Below are 15,020 nucleotides of genomic sequence, written 5' to 3' on the forward strand. Positions count from 1 at the left end.
AAGTTTGCAAATTGCAGCAAACTCTATTGTATAAAATGAATGTGCGATATAGATGTAATTGTCCCACTACTAGTTCTAATGAATGGGCACTATCAACTGTAAAGACACAGCTTCCTCCAGTGATCTTTCTCTTTTCCTCAGGAATCCCTGGGAATTGTATCATCCTTGGTGGAAACTATGATTTCTAGTATTAACTGATCTGCATTTCATCAGGCTTCTGTTTTTTAGGCTAAACTTTATCACATAAAGTGGCATACTGCACACTAGATATGTCTGCAGCTTTGGCGGACCTCACTGAAAAAAAAAAGAGTTAGATCATAATAGGAATACTAAAGTTTTGAGAAAAGTCACTAAAGTACTTCTCTAATCTGGCAATTTCCAGATGAGCCAACAAAACTGTTTTGGCCACATTAACAGGGAATTCTGTGAATTGTAATCCCATTACAAAAGAAGGGCACCAGGTTGGGAAAGACTACTCTTAAGAATCAATAAATTTTAAAAACCTGACCCTGTGGTTTTGTGTATTGGTCTATCTTCCCTCCTTGAATGGAGCTGGCGATCACCTTGAAGAAACAATGCAAGAACAATTAAATATCAGCTTGGGAAAGAAGACAGGATGAGAAAGAAACTCAAGATGACCCTGCCTTGATTCTCTTTGGTATAAGAGGAGGCAGAGAAAAACCCTTTCAGTCTTTCACGATTTTGTTATTATACCCTGCAAAAGTAGAGTTCTAGTAGTTTTTGTGGCTTCTGTTTCTTGACCTGGCCTCTACCTCAAAGGGTTAATATCTCCCCACATTTTCCAGCATCCCATTACATGTGGTACATTTAAAGTTTTAATTTCAATGTGTGTGTGTGTGTGTGTGTGTGTGTGATGGGGGTACAATGCCATTTGAGGAAGTGACAGAGGCCATCTTGCCAATCTTTGCATAATTAGCATTAGATTTGATGAGCTTGCTGAAAGAAGTTAGATTGCTCTTGGGCTGAGTCCCCAGCTACAGTACGTCAATGAAAATTGAGCCTCCAAGTATATTTATTATGGAAAAGATGTCTTAAATGCTTTCTAGATAAGAAGCTGTAGAAGTGTGTGTGTGAGTAATAATAATAATGATAAAGTTGGAAGGGATCTTGGAGGTCATCTAGTCCAACCTCCTGCTCAGGCAGGAAACCCTATACCATTTCAGACAAATGGCTCTCCAGTCTCTTCTTTAAAACTTCCAGTGTTGGCGCATTCACCGCTTCTGGAGGCAGGTTGTTCCACTGGTTAATTGTTCTAACTGTCAGGAAGTTTCTCCTTAGTTCTAGGTTGCTTCTCTCCTTGATTAGTTTCCACTCGTTGCTTCTTGTCCTGCCTTCAGGCGCCTTGGAGAATAGCTTGACTCCCTCTTCTTTGTGGCAGCCCCTGAGATATTGGAACACTGCTATCATGTCCCCCCTCGTCCTTCTCTTCATTAAACTAGACATACCCAATTCCAGCAGCCTTTCCTTATATGCTTTAGCCTCCAGTCCCCTGATCATCTTTGTTGCTCTTCTCTGCACTCTTTCTAGACAGAGTCTCAACATATTTTTTACATCGCGGTGAATACTGGATACAGTATTCCAAGTATGGTCTTACCAAGGCATTGTAAAGTGGTATTAATACTTCATGTGATCTTGATTCTATCCCTCTGTTAATGCAGCCCAGCACTGTGTTGGCCTTTTTGGCAGCTGCAGCACACAGCTGGCTCATATTTAAGTGATTATCCACTAGGACTCCAAGATCCCTCTCAAGTTACTACTATTGAGCAAAGTACCACTTATGCTATACCTGTACATTTGGTTTTTCTTGCCTAAATGTAGAAGCTTATTTTTTTCACCATTGAATTTCATTTTGTTAGATAGCGCCCAGTGTTCAAGTCTGTATGTCTGTATGTGTATATGGAAATCTAGTATAGTACAGTGATTTAAGATGTTGAACTAGGTCCTAGGAGCAGGAATGCTAGCTTATACTCTACCATAGGCATAGAAGCTGACTGTTGATTTTGGCACAGCCCTAGATTGAAAGGGAAGTGGAAAAACATTTTGTGTGTACAAATATACACGCACAAATTACACACATAAATCTAACATTGTGGCTTTCCCTCTTTTTTACCCCCCTCTTTGTCTTGCAGACAGGACAGGATGGGTCATCCCAGAGACCTACACCTACCCGAATCCCTGTATCTAAAGGTATGAAAGCTGGGAAGCCAATTGTGCCGGCCCCTGGATCAGGAAATCAGACCAAATTCGAGCCTCGTGCGGAGACTCAGTCTATGAAAATAGAACTGAAGAAGTCTTCAGCCAATAGCTCTTCCTCCCTTCGTGGGGGGAAGGGCTGAGGGCAGTGTCTCAGGGGGTATGTTGTGCAGATTTTACTGCTACCATGGAAATAAGCCCTGCTTGTGTGGTTTTTAGTGCTGGCATGTACTAATGACACCTGCTGAAGCTGTCACATCAACTAATGCATGCGTGCCTTACCTCTTGAATGTAGTAATCCCTTCCTTTCCCTTCAGTTGAGTTAAAAACTCACAGATCAGCCTGGTTCAGCTACTTCTACAAAGGAGCTACTACTGATTGACATGTTCAAACGCCTCCCTCTTAAATTATAAAATGGTTTTCTTATAGCCACTTTTTTGTGTGCATTTTGTAATCAGTCGAGCCCGTCAGGACATCTAAATGAGTGGTTCTCCAGAAACATAATGGAGTTCACTGTTTAATTGTAGCTCATTAGAGATGGCATATTGTTTGTTCCCTTCAGTTCTGATGTTTGTCAGATAAAAACTGGCAAAAAGAAATGCCCCACTTAGTGATTTAGTAGAACCTAAAACCTGATAAAGAGCCAGCCTTTAATGTAGTCCTCCTTCTCAAGTATGACTAAACTGAGGGATCGTTAAAATCATTTAAAATTCTCAATCATGTCAATAACTGACATGGTTCTGAAACAAACTGGAATAGAGACCTTGTTAAATATTAGCCATTCTGAATTCGGCCTGTGTCTAGAACAGGGAAAGACTGGACAGTGTTTTCTTGACTGTGTTTCTTCTGTCTGTATTGAATTTTTTGAAGTGCTTTACTCTTGTTTTTGAAAGCGTGTTTTAAAAATAGAGATCTGTAGAAAATATGCTGACTTCATTTATGAAGGAAGCTTTAAGAAAAAAACCAAGCTAATGGAACAAAAACTTCTAGTTTTGATGAAAAAGACTTCGATACTAAATTCCTTCCTTTCTTCCCTCTTTGGGTAATCTGTTAAAATTCAGCAAGAGATTTCTTAAGATTCTGGACTAGAGAGAGATGTAATAAAATTTAATCTTCCTACAACCTTAACCATTTAAAATAAAATGGTTATGTTGGCTCAAACAGAATGGATGGATTTGTTCATTAGAAAACTGGTGGGAACATCTGAAAGGAAAAGATTAAGTTGTTTGAAAGAATATTCTATAAAACAAAATTTTGGCCACCCATCAGTGGCTCTAAGTAAAATATGAACAAACAAATGAATCATAACTGAAATGGTGCCATAAACTATAAGTCTTCCACAAATTGGAAGGAAGTTGTGGAAGAAGATAGCTACATTTTTTTCCTCATTAGAGGTTTTATGTACTGAAATGTTTTCAAATATTTCAAATTCCGGATGAATAACACATTAGTTAAAAGCAACAAAAAAATTAAGCAGTTCTTCCATGGACTGAACCCTCATTCCTCAAACTACATAGAGGTCTCAAAATATCATAGATCACAATAAGAGCACAATTTTTTGAGTAAGATGAGATGTTGATATTTCAGTTGAGTTTGATATCTCAGATGTTCCTCAGCCTGATGCCTGATTCACTGAACCTCAAATTCCCATATTGCCTAACTAAATTGGTAAAGGGTTTCTACACAGGTGGCATTTGTGCACCGTGCTGTTCCTGCAATACTGTTTTCTTTGGACAACTAACCCTAATTTGAACTTGTGCACTTCTGTGAGTGTTACTGGACTTCTGAGGGGCTTGGGGGCAGACTGTTCTCTGCTTGCTGAAATTGTTGTGCCCTTCCCTCCTATAAATGTGAGGCTCTTGAACAGATTTCACAAGCAACCTTACTAGCAAAGTCATCTGAATTCTTTGTGGCAGGTTCTTAAATTCACAACCTGTGATTTTAAAACAACAACAACAAACATGGTTTCTATTGATTTTTCCTGCTTAGATAAGCAACACATGCCGAATTCTTTTCCTGTCCTATTTCCTAGCTCCCAGCTTCTTGTACTTAGGAATAATAGTGTAAAATGAATCGTATGTGCACATCACAGTATTTCCCTTTTGGTACAAAGTGCAGAAAAAGAATGAGAAATAGTAAGCACAAGGGAGAAATGATACAAGAAAGGAGAAAAAAAATGAAAAAAGATATAATTACATTTAGTTAACACCAACAGCATTCTCTGTACCTCACCTTGTACCTCCACTATATTCACTGCTTGTTTAAACTTCTCGCCTGTTTCTTTCTGAGGTTCTTCTCAATTCCAACCATAATTTTCTTAACTGTTCTTTTCCCCTTAACCCATTCACTTTCTCTTCACATGTTTGTTTTGCAATTCAGTCCCCTCTCATTTTCTGCGGGGGACCAAACCCTCTCATCCTAATTCTTCTGTACTGCTCACCGCTCTTTTGTGTTAAGGTCACATTCATTCAGCACCCCCAAATGCTTATTACCGGTAAATAGCTCCTGACCATTCCACTGACTTTTAAATTTATCCTTGCTTGCACAACTCCCACTTTCTATATAACAACTTAGGTAGAAGATTTTTGCTTGTTTTAACAAGCATTCATTCTTCCACATACTAATTATTATTTTTTCAGCCGGTATGTATGTATACATCTTAAAATATCTGTCTCAATTTCCCCAATTTCGGAAACATTCTACCGAGGAACATAAAGTCATTTATGGCTGGCTCAGGAATTCTGGGAGTTGAAGTCCACAAGTCATAAAAGAGCCAAGGTTGCCTACCCCTGCTCTAGATGAATATCATTTATTTATTACGTGGGATAATCACTCCACTTTTTTCCATCAAGCACAAGTACTTTAGTATTTCATTAATTAATCGGTGGAACCAGAGTAGCTTTTTCATCATAACCTAACTAACATTTCCTGAAAAATCACTTGAGTTCTTAGTCAACAGCATGGCATCATTTGCATACATAAGTATACGGATATTACAAGCATTCTTATATTTTTCTCCAGCTATCTTCGTTTAGATGTATTAGCCCTTTCTCTTAATTTCACAGATACACAGCATATCCATTTTTATTTCTTACATTTTGTTTGTTAAGTTATTCTTTTTATATTCTAATTTGTAAACTTCCACATGTCATGGTCATCACCAGGTGGGGTCCATTGATAATTGATTTCAGTTGCCCATCATGGCTTTGGTCAATGAGACTTTCACCTAATATTGAATCAGTTCGAGGCAGTAGCCCAGAGGTCTTCAAACTTGGCTCTTTTGTGACTTGTGGACTTCAATTTCCAGAATTCCTCAGCCAGCATGCCTGGCTGAGGAATTCTGGGAGTTGAAGTCCACAAGTCACAAAAGGGTCAAGTTTGAAGATCCCTGCAGTAGCCAATGTGCTGGGCTAGAAACCAGGAAACTGAGTTCTAGTTCTTCCTTAAGCATACATCCTTACTTTTATTGTGGGGAAAATATGAGTTGAAGCCATAAAGATGCTTGCAGGATCTCTCTTCTTTAGTACAATAGAGATGTAAACTATGTTAACAGATATGTTGGTTGCACTTGTGACATGTGCCACATTCCCTAATGATAGGAAAAGTCTAAACTGAATGTGGCTTAGAAAAGAAATTGAATATGATGTGATGAATTAATATATTCATTTTATCAAACCTATTAACATCATGGGATCTTTGATAAGGACCAGGCTACTCAATGCAGGGGGGAGGAGAGGGGCAGAGAATAAATTAAATTCACTTTTACAAGACAATGCTTTGACCATAGAAATCAATGGCAGCTACTCATTTATATGAGCCAAGGAAAGGTATGATTTTAATACATTGTTGAGGTAGCAGCTCTGTTCTTGCATCTGCCAAATTTATAGATTTTTATTCTTAATAACCATGTGAAACAAAGGGGGAATTTGTATTTAAATGAAGGTAAGGGATAATGTGGGGTATCAGATCAGGCCTTGTTGATATGTGGAATATTTAATGTTGAAAAAAAAATTGAACCCATTTTACTATGATTTTGCAACTCACCAGCAACCACTAACTGGTTGGTAGATTGACCACAGCTTTTTATGTTGCTTGTTAGATAAAATATAGTTGTACTTTAGCTTTGAAAAAAGAGCTGCATTATTTAATTTAGAATAAAATCTATCAATGTGGACAGACTGGCAGTAATGAGTTAAGTGGTGCCTACTACCTCAGAATAATTCAATGAATACAAAACTAGCATATAATCTTTCCCCTGATCTTAGAATTATATGTACTGGCCCATAAGTTTAAGGATCATCGAAGCAAACCAAAAGCTTGCTAAAAATATAAGTTTTCTATACCATCCCTTGATGGCAGGTATTATCCAGTGAATTCTTAATGTTCTGTAGCTATGAGACCCCAGACCATTTTTATATTGTTCTTCATATAATGCTTTCGTAGCACTAAAATACCACAAGAGTCTCAAAATACGGTTTGATGGGGGACTGTATGCAATGTTTGCTAGTTTAAATATCTTTTCAAAATTAACTTGGGTTTGAGGTCATTTTGATAACAGTGTAGGGTCACATTTGCTACCTGCTTCCCAATGTTTTAACTGGCTTATGGCACCAGCTACTATAGTAACCATGGTTTTAGAAAGCTCTTATCTGCTTTTATTGCCTATTAGCGGCTGACATTAGCGAGCATGATCAAAACTGTCATTTGCTGGCAGTGAGATCATCTTTTGGGGCTTATTTTCACAGAAGGTTATTCCCCCCCCCCAAATCAATGTAATTCCTTTAATCTTCACTGAACTTTTATAAAAGCTTGAGCTAATATTTTGTGACTGTAAATGTTGACCTCATGTTAAAACTATCTTACTACTTGGACAAGGTTCTGCTGCAGGAATTTTGTGTACATTATTATTAAGAACTTATAGGTTGGAAAGTATCAACCAAGAATGCAAGAATAAATAGAAATATGTTTGGATTAAATTATGTTAATTTCTGGAAGTGACAAAACGGGATACACTACAGTGAGGCATTTGAAGGGAAAGGTCTTTAAAGTTGTTGAAACACAGAAATGGCAGAAAAGAAATCTGCAAACTATGGGCCTTGCAGAAAATTATTTAAGATGAGGAAAGAAATGTAACTTTGAGCTACCAAGAATTAATTTAATCAGTATGATTTAGATGGTTGGGATATTCAGATTTGATATTGGAGTGTCAAATAGCCATGTCACCATCACATTAATTATAAAGAGCAAATATGGGTATACATTTCAACATTTACTGTTTGAAATAGTTAAAGTAATGATCCGGCAGTATGAATTTCTTTGAATTATGCTTCCAAGTAAGTATAATGGGAATTGGTTGCTTCTTTTTGAGTTAGCTTAGAATAGTGCCATCTAGTGGCAATGTCATAGAATAGCTATTTTAAAACTTGATCTCAGGGTGTATTGATATCTCTTTGATTTAGCCAGGACTTAATTTAATCAGCTTTTTCCAGGACTTAATTTAATCAGCTTTTTCCCATAAGAGGCACTTCTGTAAAATATACATTTGAAAAATTCCAAAATTTGTTTACATATGCCTAAACTGCAATAGAGTGCATAATAATAACAACAACAGTAATAGTAATAGTAATAATAATACTGTATATTGATTCATCTCTATAATCAACACTTACTACTTTGTAAGGGTGAGATTCTTTTCACAAAGATACATTTAATATATGAAAATTTAACACAGAGGTATTCAATTTGATAACAAGATTATGAAAGGAACCCCCAACTTTAAAAAAGCAAATGATGCTGTGATAAGAATAATAAAGTTCATATTAATTGCAGTTAACATTTATAAAGAATGAGACTTGGTCTTCTTCCAGAATTTTCAAAGAAAGTCACAGTTAACTATGTCGTTTTCACTGCAATCCATGGGCCAAATTAACTATAATGAAATTTTCCAATTCCTTGTTGTGCTCTCATTCAGATCCTTCTGATTCTTTGTGACCCAATAGACGCAAAGATTATCTGTCAATAATTGGCTCTTTGAATTCTTATAAACTCATTCTTGTGCCATTGGGGATTGCTTATAGCCATCTAACCGTTTATTGGTTCTTCTTCAATTGCCTTTGATTTTTCCAAGCTTTGGGGTCTTCTTATCTTTATATTATGTGTCCAAAATATCCAAGTTTCAGCTTCATTATTAATGCTTCAATGATCGACTTTATTTTACTTCATGTAGGACTGAATAATTTGTTAGTTTTGTGGTCCAAGCAATTCGCAGTTACTTTCTCTAACGCCGCACTTCAAGGCATACATTTTTCTTTGCCCAGGCTTTCTGATGATCCAACTTTCACAGCCGTATGTTAAAACTGGTGATTTGATATCTTTGTTATCAGTTTAATATATCTACCAATTAATATTTTGTCTAATGTGTTTTATCTGAGCTGGATCCTAACAGCTCAGTCTGAAGCAATCCTAGACGTATGTATGCTGTCTAAGCAAAAATAAGATAAATAAACCCAAACTGGAAATCCTTAAACAAAGAAAGGGGCTCCTTTTTTTCTTACTTATTGGTGAAGTCCCAGAATGAAAACCTAACCCTATATGGTCCTTTTAAAGTACCCAAATATTTTCTTTTAACTTCATCGAATACTAATCATAAAGAAAAGAGAATTTCTGCCTCCCGTGAGCAGCTATAATGCTGTTATTTTCCTTCTTGTTGCTAAAATTGAAGTTTTAAATTAGAGTTGGATAAGAATTAGTTTCATGGTCAGATTCCTAGAAGTAGCTCAATCCTGTTATTTCACTGAGAAAGTGGTCAGAGCCCAGCCTCCTGCTTCTGTGTCTAGAGATTCTGTAGGACAACATTATATGAAGATGCTCAAAAAAAGAGACTTTTTTAACCCACTACCTTCACCATAGACCAGGGTGTCAAACTGCCGGCCCGAGGGCCGGACGCGTCATCCGGAAGCCGCACCCACCCATTGCCGGCAATGGCAAAACCGTCCTGATACGTTGTGTGACATCACGTGACGTCGCGAGTTTGACATGTCTACCATAGACTATATAGACCTCCTAGCTTCATATTTCTAGAGAAGAATGAAATGTTTGCAGGAGGAGAGAAAGGGTGACATTCTTCTCCCACTTGGATGTTCTCCTGGCCTTCCTTTCAGACAACGGCAAACTTATCTTCCAAACTGGACCACAATCCATTGACTTGAGTTTAGTGCGACCTGTCATCGTAGCCAACTCATTCTGTGTTTTTGTTTTGTTCTTATTGTTTTTTTCCCCCTCTCAGGCAGTTTGCTCAGGCAATTTTACCAAAGCTCCCAGTATTCCTTAGGGGGGCAATTTTGAATGAGACCTACCATCCTCTGCCCATCCTTGATCACTCCAGCATGACTGTAAGTAAAAAAAGGAAACAGACCTCGCTTTTTGTCTTTTTGCCACCATCCTTCTTGAATATGCTACTCACCTGTGAAGCTGCACTTAGGACAACTGAGGGTGATCTAATTGCAGGTTGATCAGTAGGACTGACCTATTCATCACCTAATCCGGTATCTTTTAATTCCATCCCCTACCCCAGACAAAAGCCATTTTATTCTTCTGAAGCTCCATAGGCTTAGGATGAATCCAACTAAAGTTAAGCCAACCTGCTCTCTTCTGCTCTATGCTTTGACCCAAATTAAAGCACAGAGCTATCTTAAATATTTTACCATAATTTGCTTTCAAGGTCAACCAAGATAGATAATATTTCATTCTTTGATTTTTTTTCCCTCTCTCTAAAAAATGCTGAAAACAAAAGCATTCACTTTTTATGCACTCAAATATTTATTTAAATAGTAATTATTTGGGACATTATCCAGTACCTTAGAGGCACTGCCTATATTTAAAGGGTCTTAATCATTATGTCCCTTTCCTAAGTGTACATGACATAAAGACCCAAATAATAAATGTGAAATCCATATAATACTGATCGTATTAAGCACAAGTAATTTGCACACACCAAATTACCCCTAATGTTCTCCTCACCCTGTTGATGAGCCTTGGTGGCACTGATTAGATTGCAATATTGCAGGCTAACTCTGCATTCTACTGCCAGTTCAATCCTGACTGGCTGAAGGTTGACTCAACCTTCCATCCCTCTGAGGTCAATAAAATGAAGATCCAGATTGTTGGGTGCTGACTCTGTAAACTGCATAGAGGGCTGTGAAGCAGTACTGTGAAGCAGTATATAAGTCTAAGTGTTATTGCTATTGATTTGAAGAAATAAACTTTTGCCCAGTTGAGGTAATAGGGAAAAACAAGACTTGACTGTCTTCCATGAAGATGCACAAGTGGAATGGATAATCCCCTTTCTATATCTGAACATAAGGATAAATACTCTCTGGAATGCTCCAATTTTCTACTCTAGCAATCTTGATATGATATGAAATGTCACTTTGAAGTAACCGTAATATGTTGGGATGAAATAAAAACACAGTATGGGTCCTCATAAGTTTTCATGTTTTCCATGGTAACAGTTGTTGCTTTACTATGCTTCTTTCCCCATTAGAGAGCATCGTCATTCGTCAGGTGCGCATAAACTCAAGATGAGAAGCCACGTCAACTCCGTGTTATTCTTGTGCACTTCTTCTCCACACCTCTGGATTGATCACTGTGAAAATTCTGCCTCTATAATTCTGATCGTCCATGCTACTGATCACTTGTGGAAGTATATTTTGCTGCTTCCGTTGGATTTTGATTTTTCTTTGTGTGCATGTGCAACTTTTATTTTAATTCTCAAGAAACTGTGTTTGCTGGGTTTTTTTTTTAAACTAGACAGTAAGAAAGGAAAACATGTGCTTTGCAAAGTGTTCAAACCAATTGGTATTTGTCTGATTTTGTTTGGTGTTTCCTACATAATTTATTTTTATAATAACACTTTGTAATACGGGATTTTGTTTTGCCAGACCTTCTGACTACCGTGTCCATGGCACATTAATTTTGTAGAATACACTGTCAAAATTTGCAAGGTGCCAGTTTGTATATTTTCTATAGGTAGTGATAGTGATTTGACCTCAACAAAGGCACCTTTTAAAGAAAACGTGTCACAGATGTTTCCAGCTAAAATGTGACTGTGTGACTGAATTGCCCTGAGGACTGCTCTATAAGACAGTATTATAGAACTTTGCACTGCGCTATGATTTAATATAAAAATAATAGCCAACAAACCAAAGCCTTGAATTGTATTTGAGTTTCACAATTTTTTAAAAATATTTTATGCCAATGTTTATTAAACAATGCTTACATGTGTGCTGTTACATATTCTTGTGCCAAAAAGTTTTCTTTTTATCGCACTGTGCCAAATAAATTTTCATAAGCGTGCAACAATATGGTAGCCCTTGAATTTAACAGACAGCATTTTTTTAAAAAAAATCTTAATAATTCATATTGTTAAAATTATGCTATGTTAATTAAGATCAGTTTAATTGGAGAAATTAATTGCAATGTATTCAGATATAGTATAGGCTTGTATAGGTTTAGGTAGCAAATTATCAGTTAATTACTTCTACCTTTGAGTCACTGTTTTCAATTTGCTGCAGACTAGCCTTGTTAAGTATGTACCAGGAAATTCAGCTCCATGGTAGAATGGTAGAAGTCATCATCCCAAACCCTTTATGTAGGAATCTAAATCACCTATGCACAGGTATTTTGGAAGTTTTCCTTTCCTAATTCCTCCTGTGTCATTTCCGAGCATCCCTCAATCCTTGGTCCATTTTTGATAGAAGTGACAGGGTGACATGTGCCTGATTCATCTGTAGGTCTCCAAACCATTTTCATGCAAATGCTGCGTTATCATTCAGAACAACATTATTTCAGTATTACGAAAGGGCAGGGCATCTGCTGAGCTTCAAAACTAGTTACTCTTATCAGACAGACTTCACCACGAACCAAATATGTGATTTTATGAAGGTGTCTTTGTGAAGGATTTGTACTCTAAAATGGGTCTCTAATTCTATCTGAAGATTATATTTTAGCTGGAACACAGAAACAATATAATAACTGAGTTAGCCAAAGTGGCAACGTATATTGTAAATTCTTGTATAATCCTTGTAGCAGATGTATATTCATTAAGTAAATGGAAATTTAATCGTGATAAAATATTTATATTTTATAAAATATTAAGAAGAGGGAAAGGAATCACGATGAGCAAAAATGGAGATTAGAAAATTAATCTGAAAGCAGGCATTTCAATGAGACTAAAGAATTAGTGTTACTTGTTAAGATGGCCAGCTATAGAAATCAAATAGAGAGCCATTTGATGTAATGGCTAAGACACCAAGCTAGAAACAAGGGGACAGTTCTGGTCCTGCCTTAGAGTCAAAGGTGATCTTGGGCCAGTCATTCTGTGCAAACACTAGGAAGAAAACAAGGACAAGCCATTTATAAATATCTTGCCAAGAAAACTGCAGGGACTTGTCCAGGCAGTTGCCAGGCATCAACACCTACATGAAGGCATATGCATACACCACAAATTAGTATTATATAGGTAAAGTATTTCCTTGTGCATTACTTAATCTGGGTTTTCTATGTGTGGATATAATCAGGAAGACTTTTGCTGCTTGAATGTATTGCTACGTCTGAATGATGTTGAGTACATATATACCTAAGGTGATATTTATGCAAAAGAAGATGAGAAAAGGCCTGCTAGCTATACAGATGGTTGTAAATTCCAATGAAATCAAGGGGAATTTATCAATAAACATGGATAAGATCAGTCAGCAGAAGTAAGACAGTAGAGTTAATCATAGCCTTCAACTTCCTTATGGGATAACAACCAATTTATCTGACTTGAAATTTTTTCCTCTTATATTTTGTGAAAACTTTAGTAGATGTCAGAGATTTGATTTAGGCAGAGTTTTCTATTTGTAAAGTTATGCTAATTGGAAAACCATGAAAATTTTTTAAAAAACCAACCCTTATGATGTCAATCACATTTATCATTACGATTTCAGTAATTATCTCTAAATCCTGCAAATCACATTCACTTTTGCATTTTTACTCTTTCCTAAACTCCAGCTTTTTAACATTCATAATACTTCCCACAAATCTACAACCAAATATTTAATAGCAAACTGTTATTTATTTCAGAGGTGCACACTTTTTCTGCTGGATTGAGGGACTCCAAGGATTTATACGGGTCTCTGAAGGCTGCACTGTAAAAGTGCCAGGGTCCATTCTGTAAAGAGGTTCCCATAGTTTTAACACGATTGAAATGGTTAAGCATGTGCATGGAATATAGTTCTCATGTAGTCCTCCAAGCTACCAATACCAAAAAGAAAAGCCCCAACTTTCCCCGCACAGGATTTCTCAAGGTTCATTTTGTGAGGTTCATTTTTTCAAAAATTCTCGAAAGATGAAAAGGAGAGCCTGTTTTATCCTTGATGATTAATCTTAGCAGCAGCAGAACTGCTAAAACATTAAACACTAGAAGTTGCAGAAATTAGGGCAGAACAGAGTGACTGATTCCTGGTGTGCACCAAAGTGGGGAGGTGAGGGTACAGCGGCTTCTGTCTTTCCCCTGAATGCCATCCATGCTTTTAGGTGTTCTTGGCAGGCGATCTACAGTATCCTATTGTCTCCTTTTTTGGTTCACTGCCCACTGTTGTATCAAACTTCTTTCACTCAGTACTCCAGAGTGAACTATATCTCACATAATCCTCAACCCACAATAGCTGCCCTGTTATGGATTATGGGGATGGTATCTCAATACTTCTGAAGAATGGCAGTTTTGGAATAAGCCATGTCATCTTAACCCTTAAGTACCTATTTTTATTATCAAGATCTTTTTAAAAAAATATTCCAACAGAAATTGCCAGAAACATCACACAAACTGGTAGGCTTAAATGTATCTGCTGGGATAATTGTCTTTTCTGTACCTAATGCTCAGAAGCAAACCTCTAAGAGACATCCTTTTTTCTAATACTTAACTACATCAAAAGAAAGCAACAGCAAATCACTTCAGTACAAATTCCATAGAACTACAGAGAAGCACTCAATAGGAATCTACTGGATCTTTATCTTCACCATGCTATCTGAATACACTGAATATATCTGCTTTTGAATACAGCGTTTCATGAATTTTCCACAATTATACTGACCTTAATCATATAATTACAGTAAATATTGTATTTCCAATACATATTTGGCTCCTAACACATCAGATGCAACTGTGGCTGAAAAGAAAGTGTGGGTAATTGATGGCAGCAATACCAGAGGACAGCAGAATAGACTACAAAGAATTGGAAAAGATCACAAAATATTGAAAGCTGAAATCAAATGGAATGACGATGGCATAAACCAGCTTGGTGGTCCCAGTAGTTATTATTGGCCAACTGGATGGCATATCAAAAAATCTTGAGTGGCACTAAGAAAATCTGCATTGACAAAATTTCCAACTGCCAGTTGCAAAAGGCGTCGCTGCTTGAATCTGCATACATACTACTCCGATAAATTACCACATTCTAAGTTCTTGGGAAGAACTGGATGCACATGAAGGCCGACACCAGTTAAAGAAGCGATAGCTGTAGTTTCACATTTTTCTATAAATAATAATTTTCTATACTAATAACAGGTACTTCCGATCCAGTCATGTACAGGCGCCCGCAGCGCCACTGACGTTCTGGCAACAGTTACGTCAACTATGACAAACCCGCACCATTCTTTTTTTTTTTCCGCCCTTCGCTGCGCATGCGTGCTTTTAGAAATTCTACCTGAGGCGTTCTTCCCATTGGCTCTTTGAACCGATTGAGGAGCCGGAATCTATTGACGTCGCG

General features: G+C 37.1%; 1 protein-coding gene across 3 annotated transcripts in view; it reads left to right on the top strand.

The window, feature by feature from the left end:
- Nucleotides 1–11,571, top strand: part of FILIP1 (filamin A interacting protein 1) — an 89,806-nt gene extending 78,235 nt beyond the window's left edge. Inside the window, exons 6-8 of one of the 3 annotated variants that reach the window (XM_039346626.1) lie at nucleotides 2,151–2,208; nucleotides 9,500–9,605; nucleotides 10,757–11,571. In XM_039346626.1, the coding sequence (XP_039202560.1) occupies nucleotides 2,151–2,208; nucleotides 9,500–9,558 (117 nt within the window). In that variant the 3' untranslated portion in view covers nucleotides 9,559–9,605; nucleotides 10,757–11,571. Of the gene's footprint in view, nucleotides 1–2,150; nucleotides 2,375–9,499; nucleotides 9,606–10,756 lie in introns of all 3 variants that reach the window. The other 2 variants (XM_039346625.1, XM_039346627.1) reach the window with 2 other exon arrangements.
- The last annotated feature ends 3,449 nt before the right edge of the window (nucleotides 11,572–15,020 follow it).

The sequence above is a fragment of the Crotalus tigris genome, unplaced genomic scaffold (assembly GCF_016545835.1).
Source record: "Crotalus tigris isolate CLP2741 ecotype Arizona unplaced genomic scaffold, ASM1654583v1 scf7180000018016.4438896, whole genome shotgun sequence".
NCBI lineage: Eukaryota > Metazoa > Chordata > Lepidosauria > Squamata > Viperidae > Crotalus > Crotalus tigris.